Source organism: Psammomys obesus, unplaced genomic scaffold (genome assembly GCF_907164565.1).
Source record: "Psammomys obesus unplaced genomic scaffold, mPsaObe1.curated_primary_1811, whole genome shotgun sequence".
Taxonomy (NCBI): domain Eukaryota; kingdom Metazoa; phylum Chordata; class Mammalia; order Rodentia; family Muridae; genus Psammomys; species Psammomys obesus.
In genome coordinates this window covers 1,775,836-1,801,266 of record NW_026596034.1, presented here as the reverse complement: position 1 = coordinate 1,801,266, position 25,431 = coordinate 1,775,836, and the positions used below count along the sequence as shown (strand labels likewise).

At 49.7% G+C, this 25,431-nt stretch overlaps 2 protein-coding genes across 7 annotated transcripts in view; one reads left to right on the top strand and one right to left on the bottom strand.

Annotated features, from left to right (window-relative positions):
• The window catches only part of Trmt1 (tRNA methyltransferase 1), a 13,665-nt gene extending 6,377 nt beyond the window's left edge, over positions 1 to 7,288 (bottom strand). For 2 of the 5 annotated variants that reach the window (XM_055621267.1, XM_055621269.1), the window contains exons 1-5: positions 4,221 to 4,295; positions 3,689 to 3,975; positions 2,994 to 3,049; positions 2,601 to 2,743; positions 2,139 to 2,326 (exon numbers count right to left, since the gene is read on the bottom strand). In XM_055621267.1, the coding sequence (XP_055477242.1) occupies positions 2,139 to 2,326; positions 2,601 to 2,743; positions 2,994 to 3,049; positions 3,689 to 3,945 (644 nt within the window). In that variant the 5' untranslated portion in view covers positions 3,946 to 3,975; positions 4,221 to 4,295. Of the gene's footprint in view, positions 1 to 2,138; positions 2,327 to 2,600; positions 2,744 to 2,993; positions 3,050 to 3,688; positions 3,976 to 4,220; positions 4,296 to 6,932 lie in introns of those variants that run through there. The other 3 variants (XM_055621268.1, XM_055621271.1, XM_055621270.1) reach the window with 3 other exon arrangements.
• Nacc1 (nucleus accumbens associated 1) lies at positions 5,770 to 23,316 on the top strand. Of its 2 annotated transcripts, XM_055621273.1 has the most exons (7): positions 5,770 to 5,968; positions 13,538 to 13,589; positions 16,497 to 17,408; positions 17,519 to 17,692; positions 18,977 to 19,082; positions 19,182 to 19,279; positions 20,507 to 23,316. In XM_055621273.1, exons 3-7 carry the CDS (start codon positions 16,505 to 16,507, stop codon positions 20,767 to 20,769), a joined length of 1,545 nt encoding a protein of 514 aa, XP_055477248.1. In that variant the 5' UTR covers positions 5,770 to 5,968; positions 13,538 to 13,589; positions 16,497 to 16,504; the 3' UTR covers positions 20,770 to 23,316. The 2 variants fall into 2 exon arrangements, with proteins under 2 accessions (XP_055477248.1, XP_055477247.1); XM_055621272.1 differs by lacking the exon at positions 13,538 to 13,589.
• Positions 23,317 to 25,431: the final 2,115 nt, after the last annotated feature.

Sequence of the window (25,431 nt, the reverse complement as noted above, 5' to 3'; positions counted from 1 at the left end):
TATATATATATATATATATATATATATATATATATATATCTGGAGAGATGACTTGGTGATTATGGGCATTTGTTGTTCTTGCAGAGAACCCACATTCAGTTCCCAGCACCCACAAGCTGACTCACAATGACCCATGACTCCAGTTCTATGGGATCCAATGCCCTCTCCTAATCTCCTCAGGCATTCATGTGGTGTGCATACATACAAAATAATCATACACATAAAATAAATGTTTAAAATTTAAAGACAAGATAAATGACAGGCACTTGTCAAAGGTGGTGGGGCAACAGAGCGGGAGCAGAACGGGTTGAGTGGGTTCTAGAACATCAGCTTGAGGCAAGAAAGGTGGACAGTATAACTACAAGATTAAGATGTTAGAAAAGAAAGTGATTTCTGGAGCCTGGTGGTATAAATTTATAATATCAAGCTACTTGGAAGACTGAAAAAAACCATGAGTTCAATTTGATCAGACCATGTGTCAAAACAAAGACACATTCCTCATCATTCAGCAGCAGCACTGTGTAGAGCTTGGGCTACACACTTCTATTTAAGACTCCTGCTATGAGCCTGTATGGCAACTCACACTTTGAATCCCAGCACTGGGAAGGCAGAGGCAACTGGACCTCTACTACTTCCAGGCCATCAAGGGCTAAAATGAGACCCTGTTTCAAAAGAAAAAAAAAGTCTGGGAGGTGTTGGGAAATGCCTTTAATCCCAGCACTCAGGAGAGAGTGGCAGGTGTATCATTCTGAGTTCAAGGCCAGCCTGGTATACAGAGCTAGTTCCAGGACAGCCAGGATAGACAAAGAAAGCCTGTCTCGGAAAGAAAAACAAAACAAAACAACAAACCCAAGCAAGAGTCCTGAAATTAGGCCTGAGATCCTAGCACAAAGGTGGAGCCACGGGATAAGTAGTTCAAGGTCACAAGGTCATAAGGTCATATACTACAGTCAATGAGAGGCCAGCATGAACTGCGTGAGACTGCATCTCACCAAAAAGGGATGTGCGTGCTGGGGCTGTAGTTCAGTTAGCACAGTACTTACTGCCTCTAAACTTCATCTGATCCCCGTTACTGAATAAACCAGGTGTGGTAACACAGGCCTGTAATCCTAGTACACGGGTAAAGACTCAAGTATCAGAATTTCCCGATCAGAGCCAGGGGTGGTGATAAGCCTAGCATGTGGGAGGCAGATCTCAGTCTCAGGCCAGCCAGAGCTACATATTTGATCCCTGGAACCCACATGTGGAAGGACAGAAATGACTCCTTTAAACTGTCCTCTGAACACACACAGACACACAGAGACAGACAGACAGACACACCCACACACATACAAAATGGACCAAAAAGTTGGGTCACCAGTTAAGGGCATTTGTTGATCCTGCTGAGAGCCTGAGTTTATTTTCCAGCACCCACATTGCTTACAACTAACTGCAATTCCCTTTCCAGGGTGTCTGGCACCTTCTTCTGTCCTGGAAGGGCACCAGGCACACTCCTACACATAAAACAAAGCACATCTTTTTTAAAATGTTAAAAAATTAAAGGTCATCTTCAGTCACAAAACTAGTTCTGGACTACCCTGGGGCTACATGACACTCTCCAAAGACTATCCAGATGGTGGGGTGAGTAAAAGCACTTTCAACACCAGTCTGAGGACCTAGTGGTATCCTCTCAAACACAGACAAATAAAATAAAAATTAGAAAAGTAGGAGCTAGAGAGATTCAGCCATTAAGAGGCTATTCTCTCAGAGGTCCTGAGTTCAGTTCCCAGCACCACATGGTGCTGCTGCCCTCTTCTGGCCTGCAGGTATATATGCAGACAGAGTATCATCAATCTTTTTTTTTTAATTAGAAAAATAGAAATGCATAACCCCTGTAAAAAATGACTATTTTTTCACAAATAAGGGGATTAGGAGTTCAAAGAGGCTAACCTAAGGCCACACTTGGAGGCTGACCAGGGCTAGGACTAATCAGGCCCGGGGTAGCCTTATTCCAGGTCTAAGTTGCACAGCCTGGTTAGGCCTGCCTAGGACCTACTGGGAGCTGGAGATGTTGCTCGGCCATTGCTTAGCATGCATGAAGCCTTGGGTTCCAGCTCTAGTACCACCCGACCAATGACAACAACAAGCAGTCAACCTACCGAGCATCTGCCTGGTTGGGCTGTACAAGATGTGCCACACCATTGAGCTGCACATTTTTGTGTATAAGCTCTACAGCCCGGGCAGAGGCATCGTTGGCAACCACTGACCGGAGGCCAGGAACCTCTAGGGCAAATCGGATGGAGCGTAGACCAGAAGCTGCCAGACCTTCCAGCACCCGCAGACCTTCCTGTTGGAAGTAAGCAAGGTCATTTCTTTTCTTTTTTTTTTTTTTAATTTTCACTTAGTATTGAGTCAGTTCTTGCCTTCACCACAGATTCTGGGGATCAAACTTAGGTCTTAAGGCTTTCATGGCATGTACTTTACCAGGGAGCCATCTTGCTGGCTGAAGTTCCTCCATCTTTCTCTGGGCCCTCATGATCTCCCACAACCACCTTCTATAGCTCCTTAGCCCCTTTCTCTCACCCAGATTCCCAATCAGCCACCTCTCACTCAGGCCCTACCTCACAGATCTCACCCACTGCAGCTGTCCGAGGCTGGTCTCCTTGGGCCAGCTTTTCATTCTCTTTCCGTTCAGCCTTTTCCTCCTCTTGTTCAGACAAGCCCGCAGCCACTTTCTGCAAGTCCTTCTCTCCTCTCACCTTGACTGTAGTCACCCAGGCAAAAAACAGAGGCTGTCAACGCCCCTTTCAAGAAATTTCAGCATAACTTTCAAGTAGTCAAAATCCTGATGATTTGTGCAAGAAAGTCTTTCCCTGAACCCCAGGAGAAAGGCAGAAAGACCAGAGAGCCTAGAGCCTTTAGGAGCCCAAAGAGAGCCAGAGAGTCAAGTGGGTCCAGCTGGGTGTGAACTTTGTGTGACACTTGCCCACCCCCAGGCCTGGCCCTCCACTCACTCTGGATTCCTTTGGCCCCAAGATGAATTCGAGCAAACTCGGTGATCACAGCACACCTGGAGGAGATGGCAGAGGGATGGTCAGCTTACAAACTCTTGTATGCTAGCTCCTTAGCTGTGGCCCAGGACTGAGGTCCCCCCTTTGACATTCTTGAAAGTGGCAGACCCTCCCTAATCCATAAAGTTCCCTCTCTGTTGCCCCAAACTCTAATAACGAGAACTCCCACCTCAAGGGCTAAGATGTTAAGTGCTCTATCTTTAGATCTTTTTTGTCTTGCAATTTACATTAATTATCACAGCTAAATCTTCAGATCCTTAAACCCAGGAAACCTGAAGGTGACCTCTGCAAGGTAGCCCCTCAGCCCTCAATTCAAAGCATGTAAATTGATGTGAAATTTGACTTGCAGAAAAGTCTGTGCAAATACAACTACAGGATCCAGCTCTGGGAGGTCCAATTCCACGACCACATTGTAAAGGGAAACAGGGAGACACATACCTAAAACGCCCGAGGACCCTAAAAGGCATGTGTAGTCTTGGCCCTTACTATACTGATTCATCTTGCCAGCCTTACTCCTCTCTACCAACTCTTCTTTCCTGAATATTGTGTCCTGCATCCTGGAGATTGATAGTCCTGTAATATCCTCTACCTAACTGACCCACTCCCCTTGGCCAAGGTGACCCCTGACCCTTGCTCACGTCAGGTCCCGGTTGAACTCCTGCACCGGGTTATAGAAAACCTCGTTGGCGCTGGGGAAGGCGATCTTGGCCGCACCCTCGGTGACAGTCGCCGCCGGGGCCGCGGGTGGGCGCTCTTCGCAGGGCCGGGTGCCGTTCTCCATCGCTGGTGGAGATGGAGGACCCTGGGCCTTCCGTTCCAGGCACTGAACTCTACAGAGGCTGCGAGCCAGACGCAGAGAACAGCTTAGCCACAGGGTCGCCCTCGCATGGGGCATTCCCGAGCGCCTCAACCCACCTGCGGTTTTCTAGAGAAGGGGAAGGACGTAGGGAGGTCAGCGAGGGGCATTCCGGAGCGGGGGGGGGGGGGGGGGGGGGGGGGGGGGGGGGGGGGGGGGGGGGGGGGGGGGGGGGGGGGGGGGGGGGGGTGCTGCACATCTGTAAAGTAGCAACTAAAACCCCGTGGCCTCGATAAGGTGACACCCTGCGTTCCCGAGGGCGCTGCACCCAGAAGAGCCTGCGGCTCGCGGCGCAAACTGCCTACCACACACACCTGGACACACGTCTCTCTGCTCACAGGACCCAACAAGTCTCAGTGCACGCTTTCCGCACTAGGGGTTGGGAGCCGCCATGTTGGCGAAAAGGGCGGGTCGGTCACATGACAATAGCTGACCAATTAGCGGCACTACTTACAGTGGGCCGTCAGGATCAAGATTCTTCGAGGAAAAGTGCGCGGACTTCGTTACCTGGGTGGTTTTCAATAGCGCAACTCTTCTACAAACAGTTTCAGTGTAATTTAGTTCAAGGCAAAAAGCGGAAAAACTTTGGTATCTTTAGGCGTCTCTCCTGTTGTGAACCTTGCAGGTTAACTCAGGCTCTGGATTAGAATTCGCTGGCTTTGAATCTCAGTCCCACCAAGTACTCTGGGCAAGTTATTTAAAATTTGAGGCTCTCATTCTCCTTACCTGCTAAATAAGAATCTTAGCTTCCAAGAAAGAGCAAAGATATATAACTTCCTGAATGCCTGGAAGTGTGCAAACATGCCACTCAGACCGAGTCTTCTGAGTTTTGGCCTAATGTATGGAAGCAGAAAAATGTGATGATGCTTGATGTGTGAGTTGTCTCAGCACGCCTTGCTACATTTTCGCTCTTAGTTGGGGGGAAGGGGCACTCTTAGTCCAGGTTGTCCTGGAACTGTGTAGCGGGGGGGCGGGGGTGGGTGGGGGGGTGGGGCTTCGAACTCTCGGAGATCCTTCAATCTCCCAAATGCTGAGATTTACAGGCATTAACTACCAGGCCCGATGTACTCGTTTTAAAGATTTATTTTATTCTATTTCTGGGGATATGTGCCCTTGTGTGAAAGTACCCAAAGGTGATGACTCCTCTAGAACTCTGAGCCACCTGACGTGCGTGCTGCGAACTGAACTCTCTTCTGCAAGGGCAGTACACACTCTTATAATCTCATTATTTACTCATGACTTCGTTGCTCCATCTGAAAAGTCAGACTTCATCGCTGATATAAGCCAAGTTAGTGCAAAATGCTAACAGAACTTGACACTTCATGGTAAGCATCCTACGTCTTAGCTCTGTTGACCTCTTGAGCCTAATTTTTAAAAATTTATTTATTGGGGTTTTGAAATAGGGTTTCTCTGTTTTAGCCCTGACTGTCCTGGAATTCACTCTGCAGACCAGGCTGGCCTGGAATTCACAGATAACCGTTTGCCTCTGCCTCCCGAGTGCTGGGATTAGAAGGGTGCGCCACCACGACCCAGCTGTGGCTAAATTTAAATTTTGGCATTCTTTTACCACCACTTTCCTGTGTGATCTTGAGCGAGTTTCCTCAACTCCATGAAACCTCACTTCCAAAGAGCCTAATACTGTGCCTGGAACAACAACAGTTGCTATTGTTCTCATTTTACAGGAAACTTAAAGTTCAAAAAGACAGTGCAACTTGTCCCATAGTCACGCAACTAGACGACGGTCTAGAGGACTGAGACCCTGGACGAAGGAGACGGTGAGAACTGAAGCGCTCGGAGCGCAACTAAGCTTGCCTAAGGGGCGGGGCCCAGGCCGTTTCCTCCCTGCCGGCTGCGCCGTGCGCTTCCTCGGCGCTCGGCTGGAGCGGCCTGGCCCACAATGAATGGCCGCCGCGGCTACCACTGCTGCTGAGGCGGAGGCCGCGGAGGCCGCAGAGGCGGAGGCCGAGGCCGAGGCGCAGGGGGGCGCGCCCCGGGCCCAGGCCCGGCCCCAGCTGCCGCTGCGGAGCCCGCCGGGAGGCCCCGGAGCGCGGCCACAGCGCAGGTGAGATGGCCCGCCCCAGGCCCAATTCCAGCCTCCTCCCGCCGGGGCGGCCCGAGGACATTCGAGGTTCCGGCCGAGGGCCGAGAGGGGAGGCCCCGGGGCGCCCAGCTGGGAACGAGAAGCCGAGCCCGCGGCGCTGACAGCGGCGGGAGGGCGAGGGTGAGATGGCCAGGCCTCAGCTGGCGGCCTACAGCGTCCAGCCCGGGGCCCGGCCCTCGGTGCTTGAGGGTGGCCCAAGGGAGGTGCGGGCCGCGGGATCCTGGAAGTCTCAGGGCCGGAGGGGCTAATTGTGAGGAGGCGGCAGGCGAGGCCGGAGGGGGAGGGGAGACCTCAGGCTGTCCAGGGCGGGTGGGGGAGGGCTGCGCCGCCTGCGGGAAAAGGCCTGGAGGGGACTGGGAGGGCCGGAGCCTGCAGGTAGGCAGCGCTGGGGAGGGGGTGGGCGGGTCAGGTTACAGGCCTTGGGGGGCGGCGAGGAAAAGCCCGGGAAGTGGGACTTGGTGGGTGTGGGCGGAGCTTGCTCGAGTAGGGGCGGATTGGAGAGCCCTGGGTTGTTTGCAGGGGGTCACACGAGGTCAGGGATCAAGAGATATGGGGCTAAACGACCTCCGGGGGCCACCAGGTAAGGTTGGGGACAACGATAAGAATGTTTGGGAGTTTGGAGGAGGCGCAGGGCCATGCTGATGGGGATGGGGGTCAGGAAAAACTAGCGTGACCTAAGAGACCAGGCTCCCACATCCCCATGTGTTTGCTTAGGGTCAGAACCAGGAGGTTTCCTCTTTCCCCGTGCCTCTTCTCTGAGGTTGGCTAACTGCTGCTAGCTGGGACCGGCCAGCGGGTGGGTGGGAGTTGGTGTGGGCCGCACCGGATACCTAGCTCAGACATCTTGTTTTGCGTATGGATGGCCCTTGCTCTCCCCACCCCCCACCTCGCCCACCCTGCATGGAGGTAGCCCAGCAGACTTTACCTGAGTGTTTGAGAGTCCTGAATTCGTTCTCAGCCTTCTGGCACCGGAACGTGGATTCTCAAGCTTAGAGGATGAGACCTTGCGGCCTATCTATGCGCCCTAGCTTCCTAGGCCAACCTGCTGCTTGAGCTTAAATTCTATGTCCCTTCCTAGAAGGAAAAATACTAGGATGGTTTTACCTTCAGGCAGTGCCTGAAGCTCTGTTGTTATCTTTGAGACAAAACAGGTACCTACACATCCTGACCTGTGCCTTGGGGGCTCCTGATCCCAGGGCTCTCCCTCCCTGCTTGGTGCTATTAGGTCAGGTATGCTAAGCTAGTAGTAGCCAGTAAGCTCATTGATTGCTCACCACCGCTGGGTCTTAGGGCTTTCTCTTTTCAGAGAAAGAAGCTGAGGTTCGGGGCGGGGCTTGTTCTGGTCATATGACTAGATTGTGGCCTATGCCTAGTAAATCAAGTTCGCCCTCCTGGGGCATCGGCAGAGAAACTCCTGCTGTTCCGAATCCTTGTTGGTGGACTCTTCTTGGCCCCGTGGCCTTTCCTGGGCTCCCTAGAATGGCTCCGTCAGTCTCCTTGCAGATAGATCAAGTTTCCCTGGAGTTCCAAGGAACAGTGTGTGGGTTTTTTCAGCCGAGGCCTGCTCATACTTTCTCTTCCTTTCCACATCTGGGAGTCAGGGCACAGGGGTCATGGAAGTGTTGTTCTGCTACAGGAAGTGGTTGTAAAAGCGGGTGTAGTGGTTTGGGAGTGGGATTTTGCCTAGGCTTTGTTCTCCCCACTTTGGTTTCTTATCAGTCTGCCCCAGCTCTGGTCTAATTGCAAGGTTAACAGTGGTGTTCCTGGGCAGATGTGTTGTTGTTTGTGTTGGAGGGTAAGGTTTTTGTTTCAGTATTTGTTTTTGGTTGCTCTTGGGGGGAGGGGCAGGGTTCTTTTAACTCAGGCTGACCTTGAACTTCCTATGCTAGTCTTGAACTATGGCCCTCTTGCCTCTGCATCCCAGTGCTGGGAATCTATAGGCCTGGGCCACCACACAGATTGTCCTTATGACTTTGATTGGACATCCTCAGCACCAGAGTCAGGAGCCACAAACTTCTGGGTGACTGGTATCAAGCAGTCCTGGGTTTAATGATAACTTTCTTCCTGAGGCTCTTTTCCCCCTCATCTCCTTGGAGTTTCCAGAACATGACCAACAACAGCTAGCCCTCTGCCCTCTCTTGGTTGGGGGTGGGGTGGGGGAAGGGCCACTGGGAACTAGGCCAGCAACCTATGTTAAAGAACTTGGTGCTCTCTGGTGCTGCAGCCCTCCTTAAAGCCTGTCTTCGGGAAAACCCTCCTGCCCCAGCATCTGTCTCTTGGTTAGAGTAGTATCACCTCAGAACCTTTATATAAGCATTTTTTCCCCCCCCCCCCCCCATTTGCTGCTCAATCCTGTGCTTTGGCTGTTGATGTACAGAGACTGTAATTTCTGCTTTTGGACCAAGGGAAGCTGCTGGACCTAGACTGGCTGCTCCCAGGCCTCGGCTGGGTGGAGTATTGAGGACAGATGGTGTCAGCTCAGCTATTCACAGCTGGAATGCAGAACTGGTAGGAGTTGGCCCTGAAGTATAGCAGCAGAAATGCTCAGGTGGCACCTCCACCTGAAACTAGAATGGAATGTGCATTGGTCATATCTGCTTTTCAGTGAGAACCTGAGGCAAGTACAACAAGCCTGCTGGCTAAAGTGGACAGTTTGATTTCAGTGCTCTGTGCCCATTCCCTTGCTGGGAACTGAAGAAGTAGCTCTGAGGAACACATTCAGCAGGAGTTAGCTCTTTACAATTTCTGTTCAGATGGTCACCAAACTTAGACAAGGAAATGGTCCCCAGAGGTACAGCGAAATTAGACTGCTCTGTTAACGAAGACGATATAGCAAGAAGAGGAGATGGTCAGTGGTGTGGGGGTAGGGAGGTTTCCATTGGGTAGTCAGAAGCCATGATCTGAATAATAAGTTAGGTTGGGGGCGGGTGTTCTGGCTGAGGTCAACACATTCAAGAGCTTTTATTGAGTGTGTGCCAGGCTCCTGCTGAGTTACCAAAACATTTTGTCTCTGAGAGAAGAGTGAGGGATGACTGGTATGGGGCAGAGATCCTTCATGCTGTCCACAAGAAATAAGAACCCAGTCAGAGGATCTCCCCAGCACCCTCCGGCAAAGTTCACATCCCTTGACTTAACATCCAGAGTTTCTTCTTTCTGGTTTTTTTCAAGACAGGGTTTGAGTGTCTAGTCTTGGATGTCCTAGAACTCACTTTGTGGAACAGAATGGCTTTGAACTTATAGAGATTCTGCCTCCCAAGTGCTGGGATTAAAAATGTACACTGCCGACCAGCTCAGAGTCTCTTAAAATCTTTCCTCTACCACCCACCTCAGAACTGGGCTTTCTAAAAATGTGTGTTTGAGCTGTGCAGGGCCCATCAGAAGGCTGGCCAATGAGCTCTGGCCCAGCTGCACACTTGAGCTGAGCTTAAGGCAGTACTTGAGCAGTATGTCCTCTTCCTGGGTGTTCCTTTTCTCTACATACTCATACCCCTGGGTTACTTTGAGCACTTTTCTGTGTTTGAGCTCATTCAAGCCCATGACGAGCCAGCCCTGTGGGTTGTCATCACCATCTGACACATAAAACTGAAGCAGTCCTTCAGTACTACCCTCTTCTCTGAAGCCCACAGTAGTACCTATTTCCCAGTGGTGTCTTCCTTGACGTACATTGGCCCTGTTTGTGAGTGGTTGGGGTTGGGTGAGAGAATCTGGCAGGTTAAAAGTAGCATGTCACAGGTTGTGCTCCAAAAGTGTTTATTCTATTTGTTCTCTATGCTGCGTCAGCGTAGGTCTAAAAGCTAGAATTTGTGGAACCTCAGTGTCTGATGTGTTCTGAGTGGAGCAGAAGAGATGAGGATGAGTGAACGTTATGATAGGGCAGAATCAAGTGCCACTGCTAGCTACCCTATTTAGCCCCTGAGACTGTGGCTAAAAGTCTTAATTCTCAGTTTGCCTATCTGATAAGGACACAGACATGCCTGACCTGTTTAGGTTGTTGCTGATGGGAGAAGAGGCACTCCTGGCTTCTAGGAGGCCAGGTTGCTCCTTAGCTCAAGACAGTTGTCTAGGACAGCTCCTCATCACCAAGAATTGAGCTGGTGGCCAGGCATGGTGATGGACACCTTTAATCCCAGTACTAGGTGGCAGAGGCAGGTGGATCCAGGTCAGCCAGGGCAACATAGTGAGACCCTGTCAACAACAAAAGAAGGACTTGCTGTAAATGACAGTGATAATGGTGCTCCAGTAACACCTGGTATCTGGTATTGGAAGGATTATTGGAGGTTGCTGTTGGCTCTGAGATGAAATGGTACTGTAAAAGGCATAAGATGGCACAGTTTATAGACAGGAAGGTGTGGAAAAGACAGTACTGACAACAGCTGGTGCTGTTGGATGTCAGCTAAGAACTAAGGTTGATGTGTTGTTAGCCCTTTTTTTCAAATTGTTGTTTATTTATTGGGGGGTCACAGTAACTTGTGGGAATCAATTCTTTCCACCTTGTGCATTGTGAAGATCAAACCCAGGTTGCCAGGCTTAGCAGAAAGTGTCTTTACCCACGAAGCCATGTCACCAGGCCATATGTTAATCCATTTTATAGACTGATGTCCAGCCAATAGTACTCTGCAAAATCTATCTCTAAGGCAACTGTAAAGCGGGACTTTGGCAGGCACAGTGACACACACCTATTTTCTTGGCAAGTGGAGTCAAAAGGTAAGAAGTTTGAAGCCAGACTGGGCCAAAGAGGCTATGTTTCAAAAGGGTTGGGTGGGGAGAATAGGCCTTTGGGAGTAATTAATTCATGATGGTTCCACTTTAATGAGATACCCAAGGAACCCTGTTCATCCCTCCCACCACTGCCTTCTAAGGCCCTCAGCAGACATTGAAGACCTTCAGTGTCTTCACCTGGAACTTCCAGCCTCCAGAGTGTGAGCAGTACAAATCTGCTGGGGTAGCCCAGCGGCAAAGTCTCTGGCTCCTGTTGGCAGTACAACAGGGACATATATGTTTCCATTCGGACGGACAGTACAGGGAAAGTAAACATCCTGATAGTGAAAAGTGATTAGCTTGTATGGCCCCTATGATTTGGCTTTTTGCTGTTATTTTTGGGACAGGGTCTCCAGCTGCCTAGGCTATTGTCTGACTTAAATAAAGGTGGAGCAGTGGATGATACTGCAGTCATGCCCTAGCCTCCCAAGACACCAGTCAGCTGGCATCGATTTCTTTGTCTTTTGTTTTCAAGACAGGCTCTCAGTATGGAGCTTCAGCTGGCTTGGAGCTTCCTATGCAGGCCAGGCTGGCCTTGAACTCACCAAGATCTGCCTGCCTCTGCCTCCCAAGTCCCAGGCCTGCCTTTTTTTTTTTTTTTTTTTTTTTTTTTTTTTATTCCCCCCACACTGAATTCATTTTCCCTGAAAGGCTGTCATTAAATTCATGGCAGGGCTGGGCAGTGGTGGCACATGCCTTTAATCCCAGCACTCTGGAGGCAGAGGCAGGTGGATCTCTGTGAGTTTGAGGCCAGCCTGGTCTACAGAGCTAGTTCCAGGAGAGCCATAGTGAAACCTTGTCCAACAACAACAAAAATGGCAGGAATAGGATGGACAGCAGCTCCCTTTCACAGTGCCTGTTAATAGCTCTGATAAGGCCACCTTATTTCCCTCTGTCCTTCGTGAGAAGAAATGAGCCTTCCCAACATTTGATTTAGGAGAACAGGCCAAGGAAGCAAAAACAGGTTTGTATCACACAGAGAACGGGCCAAAGTTTGTTCTAGAATCCTGTCCATGAAACAATGCTGAAGTGTTTAGGATGGAAGCACCTTGCAGAGGAAAACACTAGTACATGTGGATGGGCCAAGCCTCCCTAATCTAGAAAAGGAGTCTTGGCTACCTGGGGCCCTTACCACAGGGTCTCCAAAGGTTAATCTGACCTGGTTTTCTCCTGTCCACACCCTGCACCTTCTTCCACCAGCATTTCCAGGAATGGGTATCTGTCTGTTACCTCCTCTTCTTCCTATTTGCTTCAAGTGGTCCCTGCACTCTAGCTTCTTCCTACAAGCAACTCCAGATCCTTAGATCCCAGCAACTATTCTGCCTGTTTTCATGGAGCCCTGGCCTGGGTAATGCCACCAAGTCTGAGTATAAGCCTACTCTTCCAAGTCACAGTCATTCTATGAGCGCCTTCAGATCCAAAAGACAGAGCAGAGGAAACAAAGATCAAGTGCAGAGCCTCTGAGGTAACAGTGGCATTACCAGTAACAGTAGTGGGGCTGAGGGCGGGATAGTTCCGCTGTGGAGGAGGCTTGCTGAGATACACTGAAGACCATGCAGGGCCATGGTACTAGCAAAGAGACACATTATCTCCTAAACAAGTGATTGCAGCAACTCCTGTTTGTATTGAGACAAAGTCTTGTTTCATGTATGTAGTCCAGGCCAACACAGTTCTCTCCCTCATCTACTCCTTGCTATGACTACTGATATACATGGTTATACTGGCATGCCTGGTGTTTTTGTTTTGGTTTTGTGGTGTATGAGTATAATCCCTTACTGTGCTTTGTGTGATTTTGGTGGGGCTGAAGTGTGTTGCCCAGGGCTCTCTTCCCTAAGAGCCAGTGGCCTCTTCTCAGGAAACACTCTACCAGCCCCGTTTTCCACAGATAGCAAATCAGCTCAGTATGGCTGAAGTTTGATCCTAACTTCTGGCTGTCCTGAGTCAGCTTTTAGAGGAGGCCAAGATAATGCTTCAAAGCCTCACTCTTGTTTTAGACATGGAATTAGATTTGAATAGGAATAATGATTGGGTCTTTTTAAAAATATTGTTGGGGAAGTTACTTTTATTTTATATTTATGGGTGTTTTCCCTGCATGTGTGTGTATGTGCATGTGTGCATGTGGTATCCAGGGAGGCCAAAAATGGCCTCTTATTCCTAAGAACTGTTAGAAACACTTGAGGGATGTAGTTATGTGGCCCAAGCTGATGTGTTCAGGCTGTTCTTCACCCTAGCCTCCTGAATAGCATATGCCACCATGCCTGGTTCAGTCCTAGGGCCAAGGGATACAGTGGTGAGCTGACTGGGTGAACTTCCTGCCCTAGTGGGGCTTCCATGAAGCAAAGACCCTATTTGCTAAATCCACAGATTTGTTGGACCGAGATAGCTCAGTAGATAAAAACACTTAATGTATAAACCTAGCAGCCATTGAGTTCAATCCCCAGAGTTCACCAACAGGTGGAAGGAGAACTGACTCCATAAAGTTGTCTTTGCCATACATACACGTAGCATGTGTGTGCACATCTAAAGGAATGTGTATATTGAAGATGGCTCTGTAAAAGGGTTGCTTGTTCTTTTTTGTTTTGTTTGTTTGTTTGTTTGGTTTTCAAGACGGGTTTTTTTTGGTTGGTTGGTTGGTTGGTTGGTTGGTTTGTTTGTGTACCCTTGGCTATCCTGGACTCACTTTCTTGACCAGGCTGGCCTTGAACTCAAACAGAGGACCAGAATCCACATGGTGGTTCACAACCTCCATAACTCCCTCTTCTGACCTTCTAGGGCACCACACATGCTGGCAGTGCAAGGCATACTTACAGGCAAACACACAAAAGTGAGTAAACGAGATTTTATTTTATTGCAATTTTAATTTTTAAAAAGAAAAAAAAAGGCTCAGAGTGACGGCACATAGGGAATCAGAGGTAGGTGGATCTCGGTGAGTTTGAGGCCAGTCTGGTTTACATAGTGAGCTCCAGTCAGAACCACATGGTGAATCCCTGCCTCAGCTTGCCCTCTGAGTACTGAGACCACCTGCATGTTCTACTTCAACTGAATAATTTTCTTTAAACCCCTTTCAAGTAATCCAGCTCACTTCACCCCAGCACTTGGGAAGTTTAGGCATGTAGATCTCTGTGTGTGAGTTCAAGTTCAACCTTGGCCTGCATAATGAGACTTAGTCTCCTGAAAAAGAAAAAAAAAAGAAAGGAAGAATTGGAACTAGTTGTGGAGGCTCCCAGTGCTGAGGAGGCTGAAGCTACAGAACCATTGCAAGCTCAAAACTAGCCCAGGTTACACAGCAGAAACCTGTTACAAACAAAAGCAATACAAAATCTCTGTATTTTTTGTGTTCTTTGCAAATAAACAGTATGTCATCAGGTCTAAAATTTAAGAAAAATGTGCTTTGCACAACTCCAGTTCTGTGCCAAGGAAACCTGTTGCAGTCTCCTTTTCTGTTTGTTGGGGGGGAGGATGTGGCAGGGCTGGAATCCTGGTCTCACGTAGGTAAGTACTGTATCCCAGCCCGATTTGTTGGTTTTGTTCAACAGTTTTGTTGAGATATACCATGCACTGTATCCTTTTAAACACTATAATAGTTACTTATTTTTAAGATCTATATTGCCCAGGCTAACCTCTATGTTTAGGTTCAGTAGATCCTCCTCTCTGCCCTCCAGAGTTCCTAGGAACCACATCCAACTTTGTAGTGGTCTTCCATGTTTTCAGAGATAGTGAACTTAGTTAGGGTTTCATTGCCCTGAAGGGACAACATGACAGTGGTAATTCTTTTTGGGTTTTTGTTTTTGTTTTGAGATGGGATTTTTCTGCATAGCTTTGGCTGTCCTGGACTCACTTTTTAGACCAGGCTAGCCTTGAACTCACAGAAATCCACCTGCCTCTGCCTCCCAGAGTGCTGGGATTGCCACCACACCCAGCTAGCCATGGTAATTCTTATAAAGGACAACATTGAATTGGGTCTGGATGACAGTTTCAGGGCTTTAGTCCATTATTGTCATTGCAGAAAGTATGGCAGCATACAGGCAGCAGGAGACTGAGACTTGGTGTAGCTTGAACATATGCAGGCTCAAAGTCCACCTCCACAGTGACACGCTTCCTCCAGCAAGGCCACACCTTCTAGTTGTGTCATTCTTTGTGATCCAAACATTTAAGTACATGAGTCTATGGGGGTCCAAACCTACTCACCACAGAGTGATAGTTGATTACACAAGAATAAGCACACATCCCCCTTTTGCTATAAGCAAACCCAATTTTTCTTTTCCAGCTCCTTACTACCTTCTGTTTTATGTTTTAATGGGTTTTCCTGTACTGAAGATTTCCTATAAGTGGAATCATGTCATGTGGTCCTTCTATCTGGATTTTTCCTATCATATGAAGAACTTTGAGACTTTCCAAGTCGTTTTTCATATTCTCACCAGCAATGTGTGAGAGTTCAATGTTCTCACCTTTGTTAATACCTGCCCTGTTTTACTGTGGAGATAGAGGTGGCTGGAACTTAGAGCCTGTTCGCACAGCCCAGCCTTTTGCCTGCTTTGTTCCTGTTTTCAAGCCTACAGCATGAGGTGATGCCTGTTTTGCATTATGGTTTGAATGTGCATTTTCATGGTGACTGGCAATATGATGAATGAGTGCCAAGGGTTATATTCTGGACTGTAGATAGTGGAATGTTGGTGCAGTATGCCTGTGTCTTCATCTCATGTGCCAGAGACTGATCTTGGACATCTGCTCCCAAAGTCTGTAGCTTCCGCATCCTCACATTTAACCAACCATAGATCCATAAAGCATTCCTCTAATGGTGAAACTCAGTGGTAGAACATGTGTCTGGCTTAAGTAAAACCCTGGGTTCTATTCCCAGCATTGCCCAGAAAATTTTTAAAGGGTTTTTGTTTTTGGTTTTTTTTTTTTTTTTTTTTTAGGCCAGTCATGGTAGGGCTCCTTCAGTTCCTGCACTTGGGAGGCAGAGGCGGGAAGATCTTTGTGAGTTCAAGACCAGCCTGGTCAACAAAATGAGTTGTAGGACAGCCAGAAACCTTGTCTCAAAACAACAACAATAATAATTAGAAATGTTTTATATGTATGCATGTTTGCCTGTGTGTGTAGACGTGTCTGTTGGGTCACCTGGAATCAAAGCTTGGTTCTTTGCAAGAGACAAGTGCTCTTAACCGCTGAGCCATCTCTCCAGCTCCTGCACAAAACATTTTAAATACAGGTGTGATGGTTGATTTGTTATCCTGGCATTCTGAATGCTGAGGCAGGAGTAGTACCATGAGTTCCAGGCTAGCTATAATGGGAAACCTGAAGGGATTACATAAGTGCCTATATCAAGCCAAGTACTACTAGTCCTGTAGGTCATTTAAAATATATGGAGCCACATCAGTACTGTAGAGGTGGAGGCAGGACAACCAAGACTGGGGCCAGCCTGAGGCTCAGAAGCCTAGTAGTGGAGCACCTGCTGAGCACACAGTGGTTTTGGGTTCCAATATCTATAGTGTCCCTGAGCCAGTCCCCTGCAGATACCCATGGGATGACTTGTCATAAAGGTAGGGCTGTGTGGGGACAGGAAGTGGAGGTGGCACTGCCATTCTTAGATGTATCACAGATTTTGCCATGTGGGTGTTCTGGCTCCCACATGCTCTCCTGCAGGAGGTGAGGTTGCTGAGGCAGGGCAGGGCCGATGTTGGTTTCTGCCACCTGACCTGTCCAGTATCTATCTCCTGTCCTTACACAGCTGCTGCCATGGCGCAGACCCTGCAGATGGAGATTCCAAACTTTGGCAACAGCATCCTTGAGTGCCTCAATGAGCAGCGGCTACAGGGACTATACTGTGATGTATCAGTGGTGGTTAAGGGCCATGCCTTTAAAGCCCACCGTGCTGTGCTAGCTGCCAGCAGCTCCTACTTCCGGGACCTATTCAACAGCAGCCGCAGTGCTGTGGTAGAACTGCCGGCCGCTGTGCAGCCACAGTCATTCCAGCAGATCCTCACGTTTTGCTATACAGGCCGGCTGAGCATGAACATGGGGGACCAGTTCCTGCTCATCTACACAGCCGGCTTCCTGCAGATCCAGGAGATCATGGAGAAAGGCACTGAGTTCTTCCTCAAAGTTAGCTCTCCAAGTTGCGACTCCCAGGGGCTGCACCCAGAGGAGGCCCCGTCTTCGGAGCCTCAGAGTCCCGTAGCGCAGACATTGGGCTGGCCTGCCTGTAGTACACCATTACCCCTTGTGTCACGGGTCAAGACAGAACAGGAGTTGGACTCTGTGCAATGCACACCCATGGCCAAGAGGCTGTGGGATAGCAGCCAGAAAGAGGCTGGAGGCAGTGGTGGCAACAATGGAAGCCGCAAGATGGCCAAGTTCTCCACACCAGACCTGGCCCCTAACCGGATGCCGCAGCCAGTCTCAGTGGCCACAGCTACAGCAGCAGTGGCTGTGGTTGCAGTGGGAGGATGTGTGAGTGGGCCCAGCATGTCAGAACGGACCAGCCCAGGTACCTCCAGTGCTTACACCAGTGACAGCCCTGGCTCCTACCACAATGAAGAGGATGAAGAAGAAGAAGCGGGTGAGGAGGGCACAGATGAGCAGTACCGTCAGATCTGCAATATGTACACCATGTACAGTATGTTGAACGTTGGCCAGACAGGTGAGTGCCACCCCTCCCTTAAGCTTGGGCTGTGTGTGTGTGTGTGTGTGTGTGTGTGTGTGTGTGTGTGTGTGTAAAACATGAAACACACTTGCTCCCTATCCCTACAGCTGAGAAGGTTGAGGCCCTCCCGGAGCAGGTGGTCCTCGAGTCCCGCAGTCGCATTCGAGTGCGGCAAGACCTGGCATCTCTCCCAGCTGAACTTATCAACCAGATCGGCAATCGCTGCCACCCAAAGCTCTACGATGAAGGTGACCCCTCAGAGAAGCTGGAGCTTGTGACAGGTGTGCTGGCTGTGCTTTAGTCCCCGTCCCCTTTGCTCTACAACCTCTGGTGTCATGTCACAATGATTACAAACTAGCACCCTACCGGTGAGTCCCAGGGTAGCTGACACTCTCAATTCCCCTTTGGACAGTTGTTGGTAGCAGGTGCCGTGACAAAAGAGGTGAGTTGGGGCTGGGGTATAATTCAGTTGATAGTACTTACCTAGCATACATAAAGCCTGGATTCCATACCAGGAATCCATGAACTAATTCCGCACCGCAAGAACTAGGCATGGTTGTAGACGTGTATTATCTCGGCACTCGGGAGGTAGAGACAGCAGGGTCAGAAGATCACCATCAGCCCTGGTTATTCAGCAAGTTTGAGGCTAGCCTGAGAATCATGAGACATTGTCTCAAAAAAAAGAAAGAAAAAAAGATGGAGTTTAAGGCTGTAGTATGACTCAGTGTAGAGCACCAACATGCTAAAGAAAGCCCCAAGTTCTTACCTGGGTATGGTGGCACATGCCCATAATCTCAGCACTCTGGGAGGCAGAGGCAGGTAGATCACTGTTTGAGGCCAGCCTGGTCTACAGAGTGAGTCCAGGACAGCCAAGGCTACACAGAGAAACCCTGTCTCAGATAGATAGATAGATAGATAGATAGATAGATAGATAGATAGATAGATAATCACATCCCAAGTTCTTGTTTTGACTTTTGAAGACAGGGTTTCTCTGTATAGAAACCCTGCCTGTCCTGGAACCCGTCACTTTGTAGATCAGGCTGCCCTCAAATTCAGAGATGAACCTGCCTTGGCCTCCGAAGTTCTGGGTTTAAAAGTGTATGCCGCCACCACCATCACCACCAAGCTAAATCACAGTTTTTATTCTCAGCATGACAAAAGGGAGGTGGGTGAGGAGAGTGGTACAGAGCTATCTCCAAGTGAGGCAAAATATCTCTGGGTCCTAGATTCAGAGTTTGAAGCCACCTTGGCCTACATAGTGAGACCCTGTCTCACCCAAAAAGAAGGAAGCAGGAAGAGGGAGGGGAGATAAATTGATTTGCTTCTCATCAAAGACTAGTTTGTAAATTTCTGGGTCATGGGAGCTAGTGGAGAGGGACTGGGACTGTGGCTGGGCCAGCAGGTTGGGGCTCACTGCCCCTGGGGCCTAGGGGTGCTACTCTTTGTGGGCCTCTGCCACCTTGTTTGTATCTACCTGGGTGTGTTCAGAGTGCCTATGACACACTTCGGTGTACAGACTAGGTGAGTTGAGATTTGGGCCCAGATCATGTGACTTTTCTTACTAGGCACCAATGTATACATCACAAGGGCACAGCTCATGAACTGCCACGTCAGTGCAGGCACGCGGCACAAGGTCTTGCTGCGGCGGCTCCTGGCTTCATTCTTTGACCGGTGAGGTACACCCCAGAGCCCCAGGGTTTGGGAGCAGGTTGTCCCCCCAACACCTCTATCAGGAGTTCTGATGCCTTCCATACTTTACCCCATTTTCAGGAACACACTGGCCAATAGCTGTGGCACCGGCATCCGTTCTTCCACCAATGACCCCAGACGCAAGCCGCTGGACAGTCGTGTCCTCCATGCTGTCAAGTGTGAGTGTTTTGCTTGGGCCCCGGGTTGGCTTAGCAAATGCCTTTTTTTCTTCAATGTTTGCTGTGACGGATGGAGTTGCAGCTGGTATTGGTTGGTTGGTTTGGGGGTTTGAGACAGGCTCTCTCTAGATAGTCCTGGTTGGCCTGGAATGAACTATGCAGATGAGGCTGGCCTTGAACTCCCAAGGTCTAGGATTTAAAAGCCTGTGCCACCATAAAGTGCTTGCCTCATAAGCATAAGGACCTGGGTTCAGATCCCCAGCATTCACCACAAAAGCTAGATGTCTAAAATCCTGGACCTGAGGAAACAAGACAAGAGGATCCCTAGTAGAGTTCACTGCCTGCCAATCTAACTGAAGTGCTGAACTCCAGGGCAAGTGAAAGACTGTCAAAAAATGAATTGAGGGGCAGGGAAATGGCTCAGTGTGAGTAAGGCACTTGCATGGTGACCGGGGTTTGGTCCTCAGAACCCACATGAAGGTGGAAGGAGAGAAACAACATGTAATAATGTTTTTTAAAAGCTGTGGCCATGGCCACGCATGATGGCACACACTCTGAAGACAGAGGAAGGAGGATCTCTTCCTTTTGAGTTTGAGGAGAGCCAGAGCTATGTAGAGAGACTTTGTCTCAAGGGGGGGGTTGTCTGGGGCCAGTGAGGTGGTTCAGCTGAACAACTTGAGTTTAACCCCTGCATCCCTTCTACAAGTTGTTCCCTGACCGCACACATCCAAATTTTAAAACTTTTAAAAAGAAGGGTTCTGACCAGCACTCAAGAGGCTGGAACAGGAAGATCAAGAGTTGAAAGTCATCCACAGCTACATTGAAAAAGCAGGGAGAGTTCTGAGGTTCTCTAGTGGTTTATTGGGAAAGAGACAGCAGTTGGGGGTGTCTTCACATTTAGCTGATAGTATGGAAGGCCCTGAATATCTTTGTTAAGCAGGAGGATCTCAAGTCCAGGCTAGTCAAGAGAAGATTGAGGTGGCCAGACCTGTCAAAAGAGCAAGTCTGCGGGCAGTGGCAGCCAGTTGTCAGGGAGAACCTAGGTTTGTGTGAACAGCCTCCTAGCCTCTGAATCCTATTACACCACTGTTCCCAGAGTGATGGGAGCCCAGGTGGCCAGCAGGAGTTCGGTATAGTTAGTGGGGTCCACTGGACTGTCAGAGAACCTGGGGGTTTTAATGTTAAGGAGAGGAATCTAGGCCCAAGCTGTGTGCTCTATCCCCACAGACTACTGCCAGAACTTCGCCCCCAACTTCAAGGAGAGCGAGATGAATGCCATTGCAGCTGACATGTGCACCAATGCCCGCCGAGTGGTACGTAAAAGCTGGCTGCCCAAGACCAAGCCACTGCACCTGGTGGAGGGTGATAGCTACAGCAGCTTCATCAGCGACACTGGCAAGATAGAACCGGACATGATGAGTATGGAACACAGCTTCGAGACAGCCAGCCATGATGGCGAGGCCGGCCCTTCAGCTGAGGTTCTCCAGTAACATGTGTGTGACACCCCTTTTAAAGGATGTCACACTCCCCCTCCTATCACACACCCTCGCCTACCACCTGGTCACGATCTACTGTCTGTCCCTCCCCAGGACCTGTGAGGGGGTGCTCCATGCCCTCTATACGGATGCAAGAGCTGGCTGACCAAGGCCAAGCCACTGTACCTAACAGAGGGCAACGCCTTCAGCAGCTTTCTCAGTGACAATAAGAAAGAGCTGAACATGGTGGGCATAGAATACAGCTTCCAGATAGACAGCCCCCTCAGCCGAGGTCCTCCAGTAGCTGCCCAGGACCCTCCCATGGATGTCACACTCCCCCTCCTGTCACACACATACCCCCACCACCTTAGTCACGAGCTACTGTCTCTCCCTCCCCAGAACCTGCAGGGGGTGCTGCATGCTCCCAGCCCCTCTGCCTCCTTGTCATCCCACACCTCTTCCCCAAAGCAAGCTGGGCTGGGTCAAGAGAGGACAGGCATCAGGTGGGATCTGTGACCTTCCTCAACACTCATGGGGAGCCCTGGTTCCCCTTCCTCTTAGGCATTTCCCAGCACCAGGCCCGGCTAGGGGATGGGCAGGGCTCAAGAAGAGCCTGCCCCTCACTGTGGCTGCTTGGGACTCCATAGGGCCCAGGGGTTCTCAGGACCCCTCCCACCACCCCCCAGTGCTTCCATGTCTCCAAAAGCGCCTTCCTGTCCCTCTCGTCTGTCCCTGCACCTTGGGGCTGGGGTAGGTGAGGCCAAGAGGGACTGTCTACTTTACAACTGAGGAAACAAAGCCCAAAAAGGCTTAGAAAAATTTTAGAACTGACCCTCTGTGACAGCCTCCATCATACCCCTTTTAATCCCACCCTGCTCTGCCTCTGTGGGTCCCCTCAGCCCAAGAGGCTAATTCCAAGAGAGCAGTGCTCCTGTGGGCAGGCGAGGGTCTCAGGACAGGTTTCCAGTCTGGCAGAATTTGTGGGTGTGCGTGCGTGTGTGCGTGCGTGCCTGCGTAGAATGTTTGCTTTTAAAAACAAGATCAAGAGGCAGCAAGACCAGGGTCGGAACCAGGGAGCAGGCTGGGAGGCTGCTGCCCTTCTCCCATCCGACCCTGGGCAGGGCTCCCAGCCCCCACCCCCTGTACATAACTTTTTGAAACATTTTTTTAGCGAATGAAATATTGAAGTATAAGATTTCCTTTTATTTTTCAAATCAATGGGAATGTGTCTGAGGTCCCCTGGGTCCCTGGGCTGTGGAAGGCAGGATGCAGGGAAAACTGAATGTGTGTGTGTGTGTGGAATGTGGGTGCATGTTTCCACAGGGGCCCAGTCCCAGTGCCCCAGGGCTCCTGTGGATCCAACCAGCTTCCTCTCCCCCAGGACTACAGTTTAATGGTGTTCACAGGTCCCAGTTGGCTGAGCCCACTCCTGGGGGATGAGGCAGGGCAGGGTCCACATCCTTTTTTAGTGGTTTGTGGAGCTTTCTCTGGCCATTTCTTTCCACTCTCTCCAGGAGCAAGCTGAGTTTCATATGTGAGCACAGGGTTTCTGTTACTCCCCTCCATTAACGTCATTTCACCATCTCACTGGTTCTGTTCTAGCCCTGACCTCCCTCCCTCTCCCCAACTCTGCATTCTAGCTGCCTTTTCAGAGGCAGGGGGCTGCAGGATTGGAGAAGGTGGGATGGAGCCTTTTGAGTCAGATCTGGAGACCTGCCACCAGGCCAGCAGCACCCTCTAATCTGCCGGGATCCCTCTTAACATCCAATGGTGAGGGTGGGGTGTTGGGTCTGACTTGGCCCCCAGTACCTTAGCCCTGGGTGGCCAAGTGGAGGGGAGTTGACATCCCTAGCTAAAGCACAAGCACCTTAGTCATACCCCCTCCCTTCACCCTTGCCCTGGCCTGTTGTCCCACCTCCCTCAGCGAAGATCCCAAAGCACAATCTCCTGATAACTTGGCAAGCAGCTGAGCCTGGCCATGATGAGTGCAGGCTGTGCTCCCTGCCCAGGCTTCGAAAGGGGGCAGCTCCATGGGACTGAGAGGTCTTGTAGTAGAGTGGGCAGCAGAGCCCATTGGTTCCAAGCAGCTCAGGAGGTGGCCCTGACTCCCGGGGCTTGGGGTGAGGGAGGTATAAAGCCAGGGGTGCACGGGAGAAAACTACTCACTAGGAGAGCCAAAGACAGGGTTGTGCCTTACCTCAGGAGCCACCCCTGCGCCCCTCCTCTGGCGGTCAGCTGCTTGTCCTGTCCTCCTGAGAGCTGCATGGTCCCCACCCCAAGCACCCAGGAGAGTGAAAAGTAACCCACCTAGCAGGAAAGACAACTAGGGGCAAACCCAGTGGCTACCCTCCCACCCATCCATGCCTCTCATGGGGACAGGCCATCACCCACTGGCCCATGTGAAGTGCCAATGCCCTCCCCACCCAGAGCCAAGCCCCCACCCTTCCCAGGCCCGCAAGTGGGATTGCACATTAACTACTGTATGGAGAGGAGCGGTGTTGGGAAATGTGAACCCTGAGAGTCAGTGATGCTGGTAAGAATAAACAAGACGCCTTTGTAACAGCCCTGCTGTGCTCTGCTCACTGGGTAGGGCATGCTCCCCATCTAGGTGCACGCCTGCCTCCTGACAGCATGCCAGGTGTTGGAGTCCCTGTGCTGCCACCAAGCCACAGCCCAGCCTGAGATCACAGGTGCAACTAGAAGATAGATAGCGCCAGCCGTGGTGGTGGACATCCAGCACTCAAGAGGCAGAGGCAGGTGGATCTCTGAATTCAAGATCAGCTTGATCTACAGAGTGAGTTCCAGGACAGCCAAGGCTACACAGAGAAGAAACCCTGTCTTAAAAAAACAAAAAGACAGGTAGCTCCGAGGTAGGGAGGAGCATGCATAAGGCACTGGGTCCCACAGCTCCCCTAAAAGCTAAAAGTACAAAGAAGCGTGAAGAACTGGTGATAGCTCATACCCAGAGGGATTGAAAGTTAGAGGATTGGGAGTTGAGTTACATGGCAAGTTTGAGAGTAACCTGGGCTCCATAAAAGTATAAAAAGGAAGTTGAGTGGTTTAGCTCTTATGTCTCATCGGGCCACTGGCCTTCACTGTGCCTTAAGACTAGCCCAAGCCCCACTCCCTCTGTGAAGTATGTGTCTGTGGAGGTATATTCTTAGGAAGAGAGTGAACTTTAAGGTCTTCTGGGGATAGGGTGGGTTCAAGACAGTTTCTCTGTGTGTCCTGTTCTGGACTCACTTTGTAGACCAGGCTGGCCTCAAACTCAAAATCATTCCGCGTCTGCCTCCCCAAGTGCTGTGATTAAACACCCCCGTTGAACATTGAGGTCTTGATTTACCAGGACCACCTTAGATTAGTAGGTTAGTTTTGTTTGTGGTTTATGAGACAGCTCCCTACATGGCTTAGGCTGGCCTAGGAGTTGTGACCGAATCCCATGTGTTTTCACTGAAACCAGGAGCTTTTATTTTGGTATGGTGAAAAGTCATCAGAAACAAAGGCTTGGGGCAAGTGAGATGGCTCATGAGAAGAAGGTACTTACTGTGCAAGTCTAGTCTCCTGACCTGGGTCCCCAGGACCCATGAGAACATCACAGTTGCAATCTGACCTCTACACATGCCATGGAACACATGCCTACGCACTAGCAGATTTATTTATATATATATATATCTAGAGATAGATAGAACAAAATACTCTTTTTTTTTTTTTTTTTTCCTGGCATTTGAATTCCTAACATGCTCCTTCTGAGCCCTGAGAGAGCAAACAGGAAGCCTAGAAAAGCCACTCAAAAAACAGCCAAAGCTTGTCAACACTAGTGGTACAGATAAATATATAGCAAATGCTGGGATATTAGTTGGCAGCGCTATGGGTGGAGTAGAAGGTGTTTCGTGGTACAACATAGCAAGATGTGGGAGGGTTTTTGTTTTGTTTTCTTAAGTTTTCCATGTGTAGCTCTGTCTGTCTGGGAAGTTCATCTGTAGACCAGGGTGGCCTTGAACTCAGAGAAAGGTGCATGCCACCCGGTTGTGAAGATAGCTGTTGATGCCAAGGTTGACAACCTGAGGTCAATCCCTGGGATCCACATGGTGGAAGAAGAAAAATCAACTCTCATAAGTTATCCTCTGACCTCCATACATGCACCTACCCAATAAATATATAAAGAAGCAAATATAAAAAATTAAAATTACCTAGGCCTGACTGGCATAGAACTTCCAAGCTTCCTCAGATTCCTGGATTATAATCCAGGAGGTGGCATGACCCACCTCACCAAGTTTAACATTAATTTTTAGTTCATTTGAGATGGGTTTTCACTATGTAGTTCTGGCCTGGAACTTGCTGAAGTCCTGCCTCAGCCTCCTGGACTCTGGAGTCAGAGGCATAAAACACTAAGCCCACTCTGCTTATCTCTAGATGACCCCCATGTATTCATTGTTTAATTCTAGTTTAATAAACTAGTAATTTTAATAAACTGGTAATTGTTTAATTACTAGTTTAATAAACTAGTAATTACCAACTGTCTCGAGAACATTGAAGAGACCAATCAACTCATCAATAAAAAGTCTTACTTCCAAATGTTTTTAGGCACTGAGGGCTTAGGTGTAAACCTCTGTAAAGAGGAAGGTAGATAACCAAACAACCCACAAAGACTAGACACTGACACAGAAGGGCAGGTTC